The following is a 20,500-nucleotide window of genomic DNA, read 5'->3' on the forward strand; positions in this document are numbered from 1 at the left end:
TCAGCCCACTAAAGATAATAAGTCTTTTCCTCAGTGTCTCATATTTCTCCCTGTCTTCATCTTCCCGTCTCCCTCTGTCTATCTTCATCTCGCTCTGGATTCCCCCGCTTTCCTCCCTTCGCCTCCTCCTTCTTCTTGGCTTTTCTTTCTTTCCCATCATCCTCATCTGTTTCTCCCCCTCTCCTCCGCTCCTTCCCTTTTCTTCTCATGCAGCATTCCTCGCATTCCTGTTGGCTTCTTAAGGGGAAGGACCCCGCTGGCAGACCAAGGCCAAACATTATTACAGTGCTCTCAGTCTCTCCCTCTTTCTGTTTCTCTCCTCCTGTCTCTCTTCTTCTTTCCCTCTCTTACTGACCCACCTTCTCTTATTCCCTACCTGACTTTCTTCTGCTGTTCCTCAGTCACTTTTTTCTTTCTAATCCATGCCCTTGTTCTTTCACCTCCCTCATTTCTTCTCTCTAAAACCTCCATGTATAGTGACTGTATGCTTCTACTTTAACTGTGTTCAAACAGCTTACTGAGACCACTGTGTTTCATAATTAGTGGAAATACAGGTCATACCCTTCTCTGTTACGTAAAACAGGCTCATTCATGTTCATACAAGCGTATGTGCTATGTTTTTTTAACGATGACACACTGTCCGCACATGGTAGATAAAGAATCAGATGCATAATTGCTTCCAGGAAAGGCTCAGTGCAGCACAGTTTTCTTAATAAAAGTGGAATAATGCATGTATCTTTCCTTGTGTGTGGACGGATGTGAAGGCGTTATAAATGAACGTAATTGTTCAAATTTAAGTTTTTTTTTTACAGTAAATTTCCTCTAGATGCCCCCAATTGTGTTCTCTTGACTCCTATGTTTATTGCCTTGTTACACAGAGATGCTGCCTCACTAGAGAATTAAAACAACAGACGCAAATTATAAATGAAAGTCATACGCCAGCTGCTGTAGTTTGATGTGCAGTATCTATCATGTGTCATGGGTAGGCCTGGGAATCGTTTGACATTTTAGTGTCGATATGATACCTGAGTTTGGTAATGATTCCCAAATTATACTTTTTTTCAATAGCTTACTGTGAGAAATATAAGCATGTTTTTCTCCGAAACATTGTTGTTGTTGTTGTTGTTTTTTATTATACTTCATTTCAATTAGACAAAAAAGTGCCATCTTCGAACAAACTTACAAACATACATAAAAAAACAACAACAACAAACAAAACAGAAATAAAAAAAGAACAAAAAAGACAACAACCACAGATAGTCAAACAAGACAGGGATAGATATGTTTCAGATAAAAATGAATCAAAAGCATATGGTTCAGAATAGCAAAACTCGTGTCACGCAATTGAGACTTCTGCTTTCAAACGGGAGAGTTAAGTTAAAACAACATTTTAAAATGTAATTTAAATAAGGAGCTACCTGATGAAAACATTAAGAGTTTTACATTTATGCCAGCTTTTATTAATGGACAGTCTTCTATATTTGGTCAAACAAAAACATTTTTGTCCCAAAAAAGTATTGCAGGCTAGGTGAGTTTTGACCCAGCTCGAGTCACTGGATCTTAAAAACCAATCATTTTTTACTCCTTTGCGTTATGCATTCTTCCGGCCGTCATTCTGTGAGGATTTCAATTGAGTTTTGTGTCGACACCTCTTCTCATGTCAATTGTAGCAAGTGCACATGTCTGCAGGTGGGAGGCAACTTTGTAGCAGAAAGTTGACCACATCCTGCCCCTGTAGTACTGACAAAAAAGCTACAAACGTCAGACTGCCTGTTTTTAACTGTGTCATTTCAGCATGATTTAGGCTACATTAAGGTTTGACTGATCGTGTTTCTAAAACATTCATATTGATTACAACATTTTTGAACTGAAGCTGTGCTGTAGCTTTTCATGTTCCATACTGACCACACTTTCTTTGTAACAGTGTTGAATTAGCAGGAATTTTGCTTTTTATTTGCAGTAAGCAAAGGAAGCTTATTTCCTATAAAAAGTCAATAGCCTCATAAATGGATTAATCAATATAAATTAGAATAATCTTATTTTACATTTTTTTTTATTTTTACAATCCTTTAAAAAGCTTTTTTTTTTTCATTTAAAATCTCAGTAATCGAATGATAAAACAAGCAAATAGGCACCAGCTTTGTACAGGAAAGCTCTTTTTAGATAAAATAGATGTTGTTTGTGGAAAGTACTAACTGACCAGTGCTGGACCGTGTGAGTGTGTGTGTGTGTGTGTGTGTGTGTGTGTGTGTATGTATGTATTCCTCTCTCCCTGTGGGCGGTTGCCTGCTGCGCTGCTTTTCTGTCACCCTGTGGTTTTGTTATTTTCAGCTCGAAACCGGATGTGATTCAGACTGCATGGTAGATTGTGTAATTGAATGGACTAACCACATATATACACACACACACACACACACACACACACACACACACACACACACACACACACACACACACATATATAAGTTTGCACACACACATTACGTCAATGCACATTAGTCACATGAAATCACACACACACACACACACATACACACACACACACACACACACACACACACACACACACACACACACACACACACACACACACACACACACACAGTTATGGAGCTCTACACCCACACACTGAGGGTTTCTGGGAACGGTGCTGGGTTCCCCCTGTTCACAGAGGCACCCGAGGGTGAGCGAGCACTGCAGACGATGGCGCACCACCAGCAGAATACAGACACACGCTTTTTGGTTTCAATATTGGTCTGAAACATCAGTTGTTGACCTGGCTGACGCCGAGATCGGAAAAAAGGATAAAATGCACACACGCCTGTGCTCTGTGGAAACAAAAGGACGGTTGAAAGTGGGGGAAAACACTGAGAAGTGCGAGTGAAACTCATAACAAATTTTATAACTGTTTTATGCAGATAGAGTTCAGTTCAGAAAAAAAACAGGGAAGAGATAGAAGTGGTCAAAATAAGAAAAAAGTACCTAAGTACCTCTGACACATATACCAAAAAAACTGATAATCCATAAGGACTTATTTTTAAGACAGTAATCATGATCATGATCATTCATTTTTATTTCTTCTAAATGTGAACTTTTTTTATTTTAAAATAAAAATCTTCATTCATGAAGGTTTCGGGATGGATTTGTTTTGTTGCAGGACGTATAATGATTTGCATGATGTTACAGAATGTATGATTAAACAGAGAAAGGACTGAGGATTTCTATCATGCTGACCACACGTCACTGACGATATAAGGATGTTTGTGACTCAGTGTGAGCCGCAAACAGCCTCTTGATTCTAGGAAGGCTCTGAACCAGACAAACTGTCAAGACGATGGCCCTGCGTCATGTAAGCTACCACAGTAACGTATGTGCTGTAGGTGTGTGTGTGTGTGTGTGTGTGTGTGTGTGTGTGTGTGTGTGTGTGTGTGTGTGTGTGTGTGTGTGTTTGTATGAGAACACAGTGGCTTACACAGACAGGACTCTCTACTTCCTCTTACATGGGCTCGCGGGTGCCCTGCGCTACGTGCTCTGACAACAGCAAGTAAAAATTTGTACATGCAATGTCAGAACATTGTAGAAAATGACCTGGTTTTTAATTCCTCATAAAAGGTAGTTACAGCAGGTGTAAATTACAAAGGGATCAAACAGTCTGTCACTATTACGAGGGGAAAAAAAAACAACTTCAGATTCAAAAGCATCCAGTGAGACATGTAGACATGAGACCTGTAGAAGTCATAGAAAACTATGACTTCTTACAGGACTAACAGCAATGTCTATTATGACTCAACCTTGTTAAGGATTAGGTTAGCATTCAACCTATATTTAACCAGGTAGGCCGTTGAGAACAGGTTCTCATTTGCAACGGCGACCTGGCCAAGAAAAGCTTAAGCGTGCAAGACAACATACAGTTTCACATTCAATACAATACAAGAATAAATGCATGCAAAGGGGGTGAAGGCTACTTTACCTTCCACCACATCCCTGGTTTTACAGTAACTGTTGGCAAATCTGCTCAACCATATTACCTCAGAGATTCCTTCTGATGTATTGTCTCAGTCATTCTGTAGTATGGTCTCTTTTGAACCCTAAATCTAATGGATTATGTCTTTTAATGGGCATGTACTAAATGTTAAATTATTGTCTCACTGTAAGACATCTATTGTGATTTCCACAGTAATTAACTGTAATTAACATTGACAGAAGGTTGTTACAGTTGTAATAATACAACTGTAAAATGAAACACAACAATTGTAGTGTATATGATATTATACCTTTTTATGACTCTTTTATGATACTGTATCTGTAGCTAACGCACTGCGTCATCTCCTGTTGTTCTGATCACAGTCTGATCTTTTAAAATGTGCTATATAAATAAAAATGACTTGACTTAGTGTGTATCTGTAAAATTTAACCTTTATTTTTATTTAACCTTTATTTATTCAGGGGAGGTTCACTGAGAGGCAGCCTCTCTTTTGCAGGAACGCCCTGATCACATTCACACAGTTCCACATTCATACCTGGAAGCTGCCCAGTACAACCACAGTCTGATCTGCTGGCCACTGAGCAGCTCCACTGGAGCGGTTGGGGTTAAGGGCCTTGCTCAAGGGCACCTCAGTGGTGGTAACCCAGATTTTTGGTTTCGGTCTGGGGACTCAACCGACAACCTCCCGGTCACAAGCTCGCTTCTCTAACCTTTAGGCCATCACTGCCCCAAATTGTAACTCAACTTTTGATGATACTATGTACTTCATAACAACAACAGACAAATAGTACAGTTATTCATGTAATGCTGTACATTAACAAAGTACTACAAAAAGAAATACAATTTTACTCAACAATAGTGTCAATAAATGACTGCAGAAAGCCAAGTCCTTGACAATTATTTATTGTCAATTGTTAAATAGTAACAAGGATAATTTACCTACTTATTTTGATTATGCTGCGGGATAATATAATGCATACCATGGTTACATAAATCTAATGGGCTTGTTTCCACATGGTAAGTATATCCAGTCCTTTGAAGGCCTATGATTAGATCTGGTTTTCCAGATCCCCTCAAAAAGTAATTTAAAGGTCCTATGACATGATGCTTTTTGGATGCTTTTATATAGGCCTTAGTGATCCCCTAATACTGTCTCTTTCCCAAAATTCTGCCTTGGTGCAGAATTACAACCACTACGAGGCAGTCCCACATTGAGCTTTCCTTAGGATGTGCCATTTCTGTGTCTGTAGCTTTAAATGCTATTGAGGAGGAGAGAGGCGGGGCAAGGTGGAGGGTGGGGGTGTGACATTGACCAACTGCCATGCTTCGCTCATTTGCATGCCATGATGTCTCTCTCTTTCTCATGGGCGGGCCAAATTCTCTGGGCCAGCAAAGCAGAGAAAGGAGAGGTAACCTTTCCCCTTATGTTGTCATAAAGGGAAGATTCCAGATTGGCCCATCTGAGCTTTCATTTTCTCAAAGGCAGAGCAGGATACCCAGGGCTCGGTTTACACCTATCACCATTTCTACCCACTGGGGGAACATAGGCAGGCTAGGGGAACTCATATTCATGTTAAAAAACCTCATAAAGTTACATTTTCATGATGGGACCTTTAACTGTGGCTGTTTTGTCTTTTACCAATCCTCCTTTGCAATGTTTGAAACTGATCTGCTGACCAAATAGCTCAACAATGTCCATATTTTACTGTGTAGACCGGTCGCTAACAGTATTACAGTAGGGGTGTGTTCTCTTTCATAACACATTTACTGGATTCTATGTTATAATCTTTAATCCTACAACATGTGAGCAAATTAGTTAGTTTTAATCTGATAGATTAAAACTCCACTGTGGCATGGTTGAGGCCTTTCAGTAAATGAAATGTACAGTAGCGACTAAAGCTGTCTGTAGAGCTGTACAATCAGCTCAACAATATATGACATTGTTATTAGGCCCACAGAAAGTATTCCAAACATTTCCCCATGAGGGCCCTTTCAACAGGCTTTCCTCTTCTGTTGTCGACGACGACGACGTGAAAACAATGTTCAGGAGTCCTTTCAGATGTCCGAGTTCGGTCTCTGCTGCAGATGTACTACCAGACTGTCGGCCTCACCAAAGGAAGCATGCCTGTTTTTATATTATTGAAAGGAATATTGCCGTTGTGTTCGCTTATTGATTTTGTTTGGTAAAAGCGTATTTGTATTTGCATTAGTGTGATTTTCTTTTGGCGTACCATTCGAGATAACTGCAGCCAGAGGCACCGAAACATGTTCACATTGCAGGAAACCAAAATTAAAAAGGAAACAGAATTAGGTTCAAGAGAAGATTTGTGTTTCCTGAGAATGTTTGTATAGGCTTTGGTTTTGTGCAAACCTTTATTTTACACCAGAGCACCTCCACCACCATAAATAATAATTAGTTTAATGCTATTATGTTTTTCATTAGACTTTTGCAAGACATGAGCTCAATTGGTGCATGACTAGAATCAGAGTTTGCCCTCACCTCACAGAGAGATCAGACTGTATACAATATGTCACGCATTGTATGTTACAAGCGCAGGGGTGGACAAATAATTGCAGTGTATCACAAACCAAACCATTTTACCAAGTTACTACTGTGTATGATGGAGGTTCCTTTGTCTGTAAGCAGCAGACTCACTAACACGTGCCTCGTCTTGGGAATGTCACATGTTGGTCTAAATGCTGTTTCACCCTCACAAAAATAACATACTGAATGAGACACTGAGCCTGATTCTCATTTTTCATTTTTTTTGGAAACTCTTCACTCATGAAAATGTTTACAGTAAATGTAAAATATCAGAGCAAACTTTGGGAGAGTGGGGACTGCGAAAGGGAGGTTGAATCCTAGCGCTCACGCTTGTGAAAAGCAAAATTAAACTGGGGCACCTCCAAAGGGCCTCCTGTAGGGTGTCGAGGGCCCCCAGAACCACATCCCTGTGCTCAGTGCTACACAGTAACAGCAGCTGGTATGGAGGTTTTTGACAGCAGGTGGAGCCACAGTGTAGGGGGCCATTGTTTAATTGAGTCCCCACACTGAAATAAAGTTAACACTGTTGCACAAGGAGCCAAGCGCGGATTGGCTGCAGTGTGCACCCAATGGGAGTCAGTCAGTGCAGGAAAACAATAGTCCTGAAGGTCCGTGTGAAGTCGAGGCTATTTTTGGTGGGGCCCGCCTTGCTTGCTATTTCTGTCAGCAGGAGAGCGGAGGGGGGAGGCGGGAGTGGGCAGGACTTGAGGGGCCGGACTTTCTTTTTCTGCAACTTGCCTCCGATAAGTCTCTTTTCTTTTCCTCCTCCTCTGTACTGTCTACTGACAACACCAGCGGATCTCACCATCACCACCCGCCAGGGTTTCGCTCTCTTTGGATGCACAGGGACTTGTTTTGCTGGATTATTTTTGTTCAAGTGTTTTGGACTGCGACTCTTTTAAGAGTCTGTCGGCTGTTACCGGGTTCTTTCTTACAAGGTAGGCAAACACTGGTTGGTGACAAGGGCTGATGTGGGAACAGCTGGAAGTTCGTTAGTATGCCCTTTACTTGTTAAATGTGCCGTTGTTTCTATTGGAGTTTTGCATTGCTAAGAAAAGACTATGGCTATGGCGCGTACCTGCGCAGGTGTTTTTGCTCTGTTTTAATTGCTCACAAGCGCAAAAAAAAGTGAAACACGCAAGTGCGTCAGAAAATAAGAATCGTCTAGTAAAACTGAACTGTAGGCTACTGTCTGCTGACTCTAAAGGACTGTTTTAGCCTTCTTATAGTGAAAAAAGCGCGTCTACAACTACCGCGGTCACTATTAACTCCGTATTCATCATACACAATGTTCCCACAGCGATATTATAGAAATAGGCTTAGCGTGTGATGAAGAAGGATAAGATCACTCTAATAGGCTACAGAGTGCCGTAGACAGGCCGTAGATTCCTGTAGAAATGGTCTTTGTAAACAGAACAAAGTAATGTTTTGTTGAAACTGTCTGGCCTGTTAGCTAAAGCTTTATACTTTTTTTTTTTTAATTAGTCTTTCTCAGATATTATTCAAATATTATTTACTTCTGGTCCTTGGGTTTGACCCCAATTAGCTTTTTGCTGCTCAACAGATGTTCAGCGTTCAGCAAGCAACAGGTCCACCACACATGCCACACGCCACACACACACAAACACACACACACACACACACACACACACACACACACACACACACACACACGGGGAGAAAGATGATTCTTTAGAATTAAAAAAACAAAAAACATATGCACTACTTTCTATTTGTGTCATTTGTGTGTGTGTGTGTGTGTGTGTGTGTGTGTGTGTGTGTGTGTGTGTGTGTGTGTGTGTGTGTGTGTGTGTGTGTTTTCTGCTGGCCCAACCAATACTGCCATACACACTATGTGATATTTCTATCCAGATCTGGGTTAAATTTTCGACCTGAGGTCTGGGACTTACATCACAGAAGCACTCCGCTTGTGCCCAGCCACACCCATCAGGTGGCCCAGTCTGCTAATACAACCCTTTAAGGAGAATTATGTCATCTATGACTTTTATGTGCCTCTTTTGGCTGCCAGCGGGATTTGCAACAACTTATCTGGGATAGTTTATGATGTTCTGCAATTGATATTTTCACAACAGAAAGGACAATTTTAGATCAACAACAGCAACATTTTGGAACTCAGATCTGCCAATTGCCACATTCTCTTCTTTTATATTGTGTATATGAGCTGCATTACACTCATGTATTGTTCTGTTTGTCTCCACAGATGGAATCCGCACCTCTGGCAACACTATAAAGACGGAAACACAGGACAATATATTTCGTACCGTGGCAGGTAGGACTTTTAACCTCTAAAGAAAATGTACTAAATACCAACTGTAACTTAATAAGTAGTTGTGTTATGAGTCGGTAATATTTTTACTTGAATGTGTTAAAGTTAGCAACAGCTGTCAGTGCTGAAAGATTGGTGTGGAAAAAATGCTGCCAGTCTAACGTCAACCCCCTCAGGACTACATCTTGTCCTCTTTACAACATTTTCTCTTTTATAGTGTACACACACATTACACAGCCTGGGTGACAGCAGTTTTTCCAGTGCAGAATGATCTAAGCTGTTTAATTCTCAGACAAGTGCAGTAAAGTACAGAACAGGTGTTGGCCTAGTTGGAAAGAGGTTCTCGGCCCGCTGTGTTTTTCATGTGTGGGTTTAGAAATTTGGTTTGCTGCAGGTCATGCATAAATGTGGTTTATTATCTATCAAAACATCATACTTTAAAAAAAAAAAAAAAAACAGTGTGAAAAATAGCCAGTTGTAGATATTTTTTATAAAAAAGTTATTTAATCCTGAATTCTAACTAGTCTTGCAGGGAATGTAAAAATAAAACTGCCAATGGTGCTAATATACAGAAGTAGGATTTACTTTTTTTTTTTACTTTTTTTCAAAATCACTTCCTTGATTGTGTCAGAAATGTCTTCTTACACAATTAAAACAAACCGGAGAAACATATGGAATTATACAAATTAATTTCCTACAAATATTTTTCCCCACACAGTTGCAATTTTTTTTCATGAGGTCGTAGTTAGAAAATGAAAATGTCAACATTGATTACTGGTATGATACAAGATGTGATCCTGACCTCACCCTTATACACTCCTCTCACCCCACTTTGAAAGAATCCTTCTTTTTTTTTAGAATGGAATATAGAGTACGATGGGCAGGTTGCAAATGCCTTTCTTCATAATAACCATCGATTTCCATCATAACAGCAGCAGTTAAATCTTTATGGCAATTTTCTTTCCATTCTGCTTCCCCTCACTGTGTACAGTAAGAAACTTTATCACTGCGACTCAGCTTGCTTAGTGCTGCTGACTCACATGGGAAATACTCAAAGCTTTCTTCTTCAACCTGAGATCAAAATGTATTTGATCCACTGCTCCACCCATCAGAAACAACAAGTCACCCGGCTGTTTCTTTGTGTCCTGCCTTTTAGTTTAGATTAGCATTCTCCACTGTGAAACATGCCTGTGTGATCACACTGTGTAGGATTACAATGCATGACCCTCTGAATGAGAGCTGGCTCTCGCTGTGCCAGGCCCCGCTGACTGTATGCTAACCAAGGACCCGCTATGTGCCCTTTGTGTGTGTGTGTGTGTGTGTGTGTGTGTGTGTGTGTGTGTGTGTGTGTGTGTGTGTGTGTGTGTGTGTGTGTGTGTGTGTGTGTGTGTGTGTGTGTGTGTGTGTGTGGAAAAACCCGGTGAGGTCATGGCGGTGGCTGTAGGGTCTGGTTACATGTGTGTTGTCCACGCAGGGCAACTGACACTGGCTCTTTCTCCTTTGTCTTCCCTAATCTCTCCTTGTTTACTCACACACACAAATACACACATATAACCTCACATATATGAACGTCTACACTTCCTCAATTGCATGGCGTAGTGTACGGTGTAGTTTTGCGTGTTGCCTTTCTTAAAGATTTGGGTTGATTATGACTTTAAAAAAAAAATTTCAGTCGCTATGGACGGAGTTTGGCTATTTAAAAATGGCAAGGCTTGTGCAGGATGTCCAGGGAGGATTGACCAATCAGTGGTCTGCAGTGTTTTAACTCCACCTTCTAGCATGGCCTCAGCTCGCTTGAAACCCTAGACCATATCCTCTTCCTGATCCTGGTTTCCAAACACTTGGGTCAGCTGATCCTTGGCTTCTTTTTGTCACTGGTTTGTGCTGAATGGGGGAGCTGTTACCATTTCATCTTTAAAAGTCATAAATTACTTCTAAAAAATCAGTTTTCCAAAGCCCAACTTCACATAATGAAATCATTTTTTTGTCCATTCCAAAAGCCAATAATACTGAGTTTAATGTCATAGAACATTAAGAAAATCAGCAAATAATCACACTTTAAAAGCTTTAAACAACAACAAAACAAACAATGAATCCATTATTTAAATAGTTAAAGTTGATCAACTAATACATTAATTTACTAATTGTTTCAGTCTATTACAGTGCATTATATTTCTTTTAACATTTATACACAGACATCTTAAAGGCAAAACATCCATGCCAATTTAAGTGATTTCCATAAATATCAATAGGATGTCAATTTCATGAAGAAAAAAAAAATATATATATATATCATTTTGGGATCAAATGCAGAGGGAGTGAACAAGTAAAAAAAGTTATATTCCTTTACTTACTAAGCCTTTACTCTGGTTTCATGTTTTTTTCTTTTTTCCTGCCACTAATCTTCCTCACGTCTTCTTTGTATTGAGTAATCTGACCTAACTTTAGTATTTAATCAACAGGTTTAGTCTTTATTGAGTACAGCGGTAATATATCAAGAATAGTAATACTGCTGCAGCTACGACACTTTTTATTCAACACTAAATTGTGCTCCATCTTGAATTTCCAGTGTGTGTAGCCTTTTTGTTCCAAATCAGTAAAAAGTCATTAAATCCCAGTAGCTGACTCCCGATAGATGAATGACTAATTTTATACTAATCAACAACCATATTAACCTCTGGAGATATATTATGGTCATTAAGAACTTTGGGGCCCCTTAAAGCCTAAATGCAGTGCCGACACAAGCTGTGCAGTAGTTGTGGTAGTAATGGTAGTAATAGTAGACGGCAGTGAAGGAGGCGGCTATTTTTGACTTGCTGAACAAATGGCTCGATTGTCCTGCCTCTAGGTGCATGAAATCACTTGATATGTCAGGGGTAATGTTATATAATACCCTCCAAGGTGTGTGTGTGTGTGTGTGTGTGTGTGTGTGTGTGTGTGTGTGTGTGTGTGTGTGTGTGTGTGTGTGTGTGTGTGTGTGTGTGTGTGTGTGTGTGTGTGTGTGTGTGTGTGTGTGTGTGTGTGTGTGTGTGTGTGTGTGTGTGTGTGTGTGTGTGTTTTGTGTGTAGTATCTTTTCATGTCTGTTAAGTGTATTTTTTTTGTTTCTGTGTGTCGGCCTGCACATATCTGGTGTAAATAGGACATAGACACTGGAAACATTGTCCTTAACATTATTGTAGTGTGTCAAATCAATTTATGTTGTATTAACCTTTGAGCTAAAGGCTCCTTGCTGCGGTCAGCTGGGTAATTGGTCTGTTATTGGCCTTCAGCCGCAGTTTGCATCTCTCTCTCTCTCTCTCTCTCTCTCTCTCTCTCTCTCTCTCTCTCTCTCTAGAGACACACTTAAAGGCATTGGCGAATTTAGACCCTTTGTAGGGGGGCTCAAGCCCCCCCTACATTTCATCTCTGCCCCCTTAAAAATTATGATATTAAAAAAACTAAACTTTTTTTTTTTTTTTTAAATCAATTTTAGTGCTTCAAGTGAGAGTTTGCGAACTTGTCTGTTAGTGACAGAGGACAAACAATTACAGGTTCAAAGTGCTTCAAACAGGTTTAATATCCTGTGTGTCTGTCGCCGATGCTATGCACCTGTAACCCCGTCAAGGAAAGGGTTAACAGAAACGTAGTGTTAGCCAATCGGAGGAGGTTATGGTGCCAGACTCCCGCCTTTGGCTGAATCTCTATCTGATCTGTCATAGGGAGAGCAGGAGACGGTCGTGTAGTTTAACGTTGGTAGTCCCCAGAGAAGAAGTTGGTCATTTCATGGCGCAGATTAAAACCCAGATTGAAACGTATGCAACTAAAATTGCTGAATGTTAGAACATTAATCCCTTTCCCACCGGAGGGATTTTTGCAGTTCCTAGAACATAACGTTCATAGAACCCCTTTTTTCTCGTGTTCCGACTGGACCAATTTGGGGATTATTAAGTTCCTCTGACCGCAGTTCCTGTAACTTTTTCAGCTCCTACTTCAGGGCAGGGTCTTTTCCCTTTTCCCTTTTCCGCATAGGAACCCTTAGTGACCTAGCAACGTCTGAAACACAAACGGTACATATTCTTCAGTCTGTTGCAGTTCGTTTGCCTGTTGCGCTCTGCTCTTCTATCTTCTTCCTTCATATTAATTAGGATCATATTACGCTGGAGCCTTCGTCTTCTGTGTTTCTCTGTTAAGTACTCCAGCCTAGTCTTTAAACGCCGCCGGCAAGGATCCCGGTAATGCACGAACATTCCGATGGCCTCCTCCATGCTGGTTTGTTGTTGTACGTGTCGCTAAAGTCAAGTGACGACGCTATAAAGACCGTTGCCGTGCTTGCGTCACTCCCTTACCCCTCCTACCAGTTCCTATGGCCACTTGGCCAATGCGAATGCAAATGGAAAAACCGGTTTTGGGGGAGAGTAGTTAGTAAAACTGTTTAGAAGTGGACTGTTCCTATAACTACGTTCCTCTATTGATCGGAAAGAGGCTATTGTGTCAAATTGGGTCGTTATTACTGTATTACAATTACTGTAATTGTCAGGTTTAGTTTCATCATAGTGTCCAAAAACGTTAGCTGATGTTGTTAGCTCAGAGATTATCGGCTATTGAAATTACTGATTAAGCAGGGGGGCTGGACTGAGCCCCCCTAAAGGTCTGATCCTAGAATCGCCCCTGCTTAAAGATGCAATATGTAATACTGACAGCTAGTGTTTAAAATAGTTACTGCAGTACAAATTCTAAATACTGGAGAGAGTCGTCTCCCCCGCCCCCTCCTCCCCAGACTCAAAGTTCACGGAGGTTGCCAGTCTGAGACTGCAGCATCCATTGCTAGACGCTTGTTGTCACACATAGCCAGACATTACTTCACAGCACAGTGGAGTAGCTAACGTTAGATGCTGACTATATTGTCATAAAAGCCCGTGCTCACGCGGAGCTCTATACCCAACTGATAGACACGGTAGGAACCGCTATAAACACAACTACCTCGCTGTCCTCTCCACCCGACGGACAGACACACTTCATCGGCTTAGTATTACTAGCCTGACAAGCCAGACCCACATCAAGATGTTGGGTCAGGGCTCAATCCGAGGGGCGGGATAAACGGTTGTCTTTCAAATTCCCTCTGCACGTAATAGGATAGCGCTACAACCAGGCAGAGCAACGAAGAAGGTAGCGGAGCTAGTTGATAGATTAAACTTTTGCCGTATCTGGTCGCCAAAACTCCGAACACATCTTCCTTTTTTAAGAATGATTTCAGTGCCGTTCTTTGTTCTTTTCTCAAAGAAAAGCTTAACTCCAACTCTTCCAGAAGATCGCTGTTCCCAGCAGCAGCAGCAGCAGCCATAAGCCCGCCCACCGACTCTATACACAATGTGATTGGCCTGACCAGAGTTTGGTTTTTCCAGCTCGCAAGTCAACGGAGAGTGCCTAGACCCCCCTGGCTGCAAATTAAATTTGCTGCCACAAGGGTGCGTCTAGATTTCTAGGCTATAGAATTACAGTAGGTGGCACTAAAAATAACACTACCTTGCCATCCTCTCCACCCGACACTTTATTGGCTTGGCAATCGCTAAACACACTGCAAACTCACGGTCCTCTCTTTTCGATTTACAGCCCCCCTCTCTTGGCTTAAAATAACTCACCGTTGTCGGCTACGGCCGCTGAACAGGCTACACGTTGTAAACAGCCGTGGCCCGCTTGCCTGGTAACGTTAGCAGTTAGCAGGGTTAGCATGCCGGCATTAGCCAGGACCAGTCGGGATCACTTTACTGGCTGTGTCTCAATTGTTTTTGCGAGTAACCAACTCGGGTACTCTAGCTGTATAATTCAATGTGAGTACACAAATGTTGAAATGACATATAATGCCCGTCGCTAGTAGCTGTGATAAATTACCCTTAAGCTAATGCTTACTTGTTCAGGAGGAAATAAGCCAACTCTGCGTCCTTTTGGGCTCTAAGCTCTCTCCATCTTTCAAATACATCTCCAATATTTACCCGGGGTTTGTTACGTCTCTGGTCACGCTACTGTTAGGGTTTTGTTTTTTAGGTCCGGTAGAATTTATCTCCGTTGATCCTGTTCGTTTGTTTGCTGCTTTCATGGCTGTACTAACGTTACAGCTGTAGCGCGCTGGGTTTACGTTTTTACAGGTATATCTGACAACCCAGCCTGGCTGTCAAACTGGGCCGTTGATAACAACACACAGGCCAAAACAGAAACAGACATTCCATCATGGAAGGAGAAAATACTGGCATTAGCATTGTTGACAGAAAAGACCTTTTAATCCTGTTGAAATGTACTGGAGTTGATGGAATTATTTTTCTAAGGATTTATTACTGTGGCATTTTGTGGCAACCTTAAATTTTCACCTCAGTCTCACCCACTGCTCCAGACCAGAAGCCTTGGGTATAAAGAAGCATTTTGAGTCTCCAGCAATTTGTGTGTTACCATTTGCTTCTATCAAAAAGCAATTTACTTTGTATTTAGGATCACAGCAAATTCATATTGAAGCCATCGATACTGAATATTTCAGCCTGTATTTCATCAGATCTTTGGATATTTTCATTCTCTTAAACTATGTGAGCTTGAAATGTTGAGTAGCTCATTAAGGCACTCTGACCAAACTTTACTCATTCAGTGATAAGAACATTCTTGGGTGCCTTCGTGGAAATAAAACCTCTGTTAAATTAGAATCATGATTAAGATGTAAATAAATTAAACTTTGCTGTTCTGTTTTACGCATGTAGCTCTTTCAGGACTGCTCATCATCTTGCACATCGATGATATGACGGAGGCCAGCTCCTCATTCTAGCCCTTATCATGAGTTTTCCAAACCAGACTCCTCGGTGTATTGTGATATTGTCTGACCTAAAGCACAGCAGAGAATAATGAATGGCTCGCATCCACTCCAGATCACCAATGTGACTGACACTGACCTCGGATCAGATAGCCTGTTGTTAACGCAGATGTAATAGGACCTCCTCTCGTCTGGATGGACTCCTGCCTTTACATTTGACGTGTGTGTGTGTGTGTGTGTGTGTGTGTGTGTGTGTGTGTGTGTGTGTGTGTGTGTGTGTGTGTGTGTGTGTGTGTGTGTGTGTGTGTGTGTGTGTGTGTGTGTGTGTGTGTGTGTGTGTGTGTGTGTGTGTGTGTGTGTGTGTGTGTGTGTGTGTGTGTGTGTGAGATGAATAGTCAGTGACGTTAACAGATTCAGGCTAATCTCAACAACTTGGTGAAGTGGAGGAGGAAGAAGAGACTTAATGCATGTTAATTTATTGTGTGTGTGTGTGTGTGTGTGTGTGTGTGTGTGTGTGTGTGTGTGGATCCTCAGAGTGTGTGTTTGTATGTGTATAGATGGATTTCTCAGAGACGCCCTTCTGAGATGCACACACAGACGGTGCAGAAAACAGGCAACAGTACTGCAGAAAGCAAAGGTGAGATAAGTTGGGGAGTAGTTGGAGATGCTGTGTAGTAAACTCTGCAAATTACAAATGTGCTGTTCAATATCACAATGAGGAAGTATGCTAGATGCACAAATGATATGCATGCAGTGATTTGTAAGAATTTAGGCTCACTGTGCTTCTTTTTCAGATTCATGGTGTGCACAGTGTCAGTCTTTTTTCATTTTATAATTTTACTTATAAATCCTGTATTGACACATGTGCTATAATACAATACATTTAAGGTATCCCATATTTAACATCTGGCATATGTCTATCTAATGCCTACCGTATTTTTCTTGCAAATGGAATTAAATACAGTATACAAATATATACATATACAACATAGGTCGTTGTGTAGTCTGGGTAAGTGTTGTCTTTGCTACTAAATGCTATACCTCACTGGAATCCTGTGTGCAAAATTAACTGCAAGTAACTGTAAGTGATTATTGATTCATCTGTTTATTATAGATAGATAGATAGATAGATAGATAGATAGATAGATAGATAGATGTTTGTTTTATAACAAAATTAAAGTAGTTAAAAAACAAATGCCTACCACAATTTTCTAAAGCCCGAGCTGCCATATTCAAACTGCTTGTTTTGTTCGGCCAACAGTCCGAAACTCAAAGATATCCAGTTTACTATCAAACTTCTTAAAGAAGTGACAATTATCAGCTCTCAAACAGAACTATCAGCTGTTTACCAACATGTGGCTGAATTAAAAAGAAACCACTGAATGGAAAGTATCTTACCTCCGTAACAAATCAAAATGATTAGCTTTCCAGTAACTTGTACCATTGCTAAATGCAGATAATGTTATTTCTGCTCTGTAGCATAGCACATATTCAAGTGATGGTAAAAGGTGTGTGTGTGTGTGTGTGTGTGTGTGTGTGTGTGTGTGTGTGTGTGTGTGTGTGTGTGTGTGTGTGTGTGTGTGTGTGTGTGTGTGTGTGTGTGTGTGTGTGTGTGTGTGTGTGTGTGTGTGTGTGTGTGTGTGTGTGTGTGTGTGTGTGTGTGTGTGTGTGTCTGACCAGAGTGCAGAGCATGTGCAGGAATGTTAATGTCTTCTTCCTTTGTTGTCCGTGCAGACAGCCGAGTGTGACTGTGCATATTCATGAAGCTGCCTTCCTGGAACACGTTAACTTTTACCAAGGAAAGATCATAGATAAAAAAATAAAATATAGATGAAGTAAGGAAGCAAAAAGAGTAAAGTAGAGAGATAGGCTCACAGTGTATATAAAAACAGAGGGATGGAAAAATTTATCAAAACAAGAACATGAAGTAAGAAACGGAGGCAGATGTCAGACTCCTGTCAGCAAATCCTATTTCACACATACACTTCAGTTCATTAATCGTTTGCAATTGCAACAGGAACCAAAGTTGTTTTGCCATGTGAGTTGGGAACTATAAAAAAACCTCCATGTGAACAGGCCATGCAGTCCAGCATTGCATCTTGAAGTGAAGTGAAGTGAAGTGTTAAAAGTAAAGGTACTCAATGCAGAAAACTGGAAACGATCCAAACTGTTCTGTGTTGAATCTGCTAATCATTTTAGCTTGTCTTGTATATTGTTGGGTTGTTTAATTTATATTAAAACATGATATTTTAAAAACTAAATGTGTGCAAAAATCAGTATAAGTAGAAAGTGTCCTAAAAAGAAAAGACTTAAGTAAAGTACAAGTACCTCAACATTTGTACTTAAGTACAGCACTTGAATAAATGTACTTATTTACATTCTGCTACTGCCCTGAAGTTTTATAATAAGTTTTTCTTTAATTTTGCCTAGTTAAATCAAATAGTCTCCTGACTGCAGGGTAGACTGGGGCTTCTACTCTCGTTCTTATCAGCAGAAAAGCCTTTGCTGCTGATTGTAGTTTATTTTTTGTGTAGCTCCCCACCACTGCCACAGGCTATCAGTCACAAGTCACCACTGCTTTCATGACTCTTTTCACCACTGATAAGACAACAAGATCATCCAGCTCATTTGAAATAATTTCCCTTTCAGCATCACAAAGACTTTAAACAACAAGAGATACAGGGCCCTATCTTGCACTCAGCGCAATTGCCTTTGTACACCGACGCATGTATCATTCCTATTTTGCACCCGACGCACAGCGGACTTTTCCCTCCACAGACGCATGTCGGTAAATTAGGGAATGTATTTGCGCTCCCGGGGGCGGTTCAGCGAAAAGAGGAGGCGTGTTCCGGCGCAAACGTTACGTGGTGCTATTTTGCAGTTTCAGAAAACAATTCCTGAAAAACCTGGTCTAAAGTCAGTGGCGCTAGTCTAAAGTCAGTAGCGCGTTATTCAGATGCTATTTTAGGGACGAATGCTTGACCATAATGTAGCGTGTGCACAACGCGCATACACTTCTCTCATCTACAGCATTTCCCATTTTTGAAAACCATACATAATTACAAAGAAAATAGAGAAACTATTACTGAAAATGCACTTCAGGTGTTTGGATAGATCAGGAGGCACTTTACAGTACAGTCCTCAAAAAGTCGCAGCATTCTTTGTGGCTTGTTGTGTTTTACACAACATTTCCATGAATCATGGATGTGTTGATGACATAAATGAGGAAATATTAGAGGACTTAAGGAGACGTGATGTTGAACTGCGGCGGGATTGGACACTCCGGCGGAATCTGGTCCGGGAGTAATGCGCGATGTGCTCCTGATGGAGCGGGTGGACGGAGATGGAGTGGGGGGAGGAGGAAGGGGCACAACAGGAGCAGGTGGTGCGTTTGGAGGCCCACGCTCCATGGCTGCAGCAATCCTCTCCAGACTTGAGGAGATGCGCCTGAGAGGCCGCAGCAACATCGCCACCCGGCCAAGACGGGCATTTATTACTTTGCCGCATCCCGGACAGCTCCCGCTGGCGTGCGCCAGGCAAATCCGCCGTCATAATAGCAATCCGCCATGGAACAAGCGCACCTGCACTTAAAGGGAATGAAAGTTGACGCTCTGATTGGTTATTTTCACGTTACGCCCAAACCACACCTAGCTACTTCAGACCAACCCATTTTAGATTTGTGTCGGGCGCAAGAGTCATTTATCCCGCCGTTATAATAGCAACAGCACCAGAGATCCGCCCACAAAGCTACTTGCGTTTGGCGTTTCATACTTGCATTTCAGATCGTTAAAACAGGGCCCTAAACGACAAAGTTGCGTTGTGTTAATATTTGTCTGCCTGGTCCAGCATTGTGTTTCACATAAGTAGTAAGAAGTAATAAGTGTGAGTATGCCGTGTTAGTGTATATTGAGGGTTGTGATGATAAAGGTGGACTGATATCTGTGTGTGTGTGTGTGTGTGTTGTAAAAGATAAAGAGGGGAGATCCCTTTGAGTGAGCTGCTGTGTTGAGTGGCTTTATCTGCGTCGGGAAATGTGGAGAATGTGTTTGATGTTAAGAAGAGCAGGAGTGTGTGTGTGTGTGTGAGTGATGAGGGAGAGAAAGAGAGCTTGGACAGGTGTGTAAAAAATATTGAAGCTAATATATCATCTTGAATTTTTGAAGATACGGACACTCAATCCTTGACGTTCTTGTGTATAATGTGTATTTGCCGGTTGAGGGAGGATTTCCTGAGAGCTGCCCAGTATGACCAGTACTGCTGTTGAGCAGCTGCATTGCATCGGCTGGAGGAAACATTTCCACAGGACCTGCTCTCGTCAGGTGTTCCATAAGAATCCACATTTCTGATGGGTTAAACACTCAGCAAGATGATTAGATACTAAAGATAGTATAAGATACTTATTCTTCCGTGATGGTCCTCCCCTGAAAAAACACTCCCCTAGGTTGTTTGTTTAAGCAGCAATTCCGACTCATGTTAACGTTTACGGTGGTTTGTTTGTAGTCTTACTACCTCATTTGTTGTTTTTCAGTTCTTTTTGCAGCTGAATCTCCAGGGTTCCCGCAATGTCCTCAATCCTTCTCGTTACGGTTCACCTGGAAAGCGGCACATTCTCAAACGCCTCTTTTTTTCTCTGGGCATATTAGCGCCGCAGAGTCCACCAGAATACTCTTTAATAAACTCCCTTCAGAAAATGGCATACTGTTTTTGGCGATTTTGTGCGATTGTATGGGATATCACAAAGCTGGTCTTGACTGCTGCATCCCTGGATGTGCGACGCTTGGTAAAAAAGCCTTGTTGCTTTTGCAGCTTAACTAGCAAAGCTTCAGATGTCCGTGCCCGCTCTGCATCAGTCAAGTTGTTGTATTTCTCTGCGTGTTTAGTATTGTAGTGGCGATTCAAATTATAATCCTTAA

The 20,500-nt window shown here is 41.3% G+C and overlaps 1 protein-coding gene across 3 annotated transcripts in view; it reads left to right on the forward strand.

Annotated features, from left to right (window-relative positions):
* Window positions 1-20,500, forward strand: part of hdac7a (histone deacetylase 7a) — a 75,524-nt gene that overhangs the window by 11,863 nt on the left and 43,161 nt on the right. The window contains exons 1-2 of one of the 3 annotated variants that reach the window (XM_039800779.1): window positions 7,255-7,468; window positions 8,752-8,820. In XM_039800779.1, the coding sequence (XP_039656713.1) occupies window positions 7,369-7,468; window positions 8,752-8,820 (169 nt within the window). In that variant the 5' untranslated portion in view covers window positions 7,255-7,368. Of the gene's footprint in view, window positions 1-7,254; window positions 7,469-8,751; window positions 8,821-16,121; window positions 16,225-20,500 lie in introns of those variants that run through there. The other 2 variants (XM_039800781.1, XM_039800780.1) reach the window with 2 other exon arrangements.

Source organism: Perca fluviatilis, chromosome 5 (genome assembly GCF_010015445.1).
Source record: "Perca fluviatilis chromosome 5, GENO_Pfluv_1.0, whole genome shotgun sequence".
Classification (NCBI taxonomy): domain Eukaryota; kingdom Metazoa; phylum Chordata; class Actinopteri; order Perciformes; family Percidae; genus Perca; species Perca fluviatilis.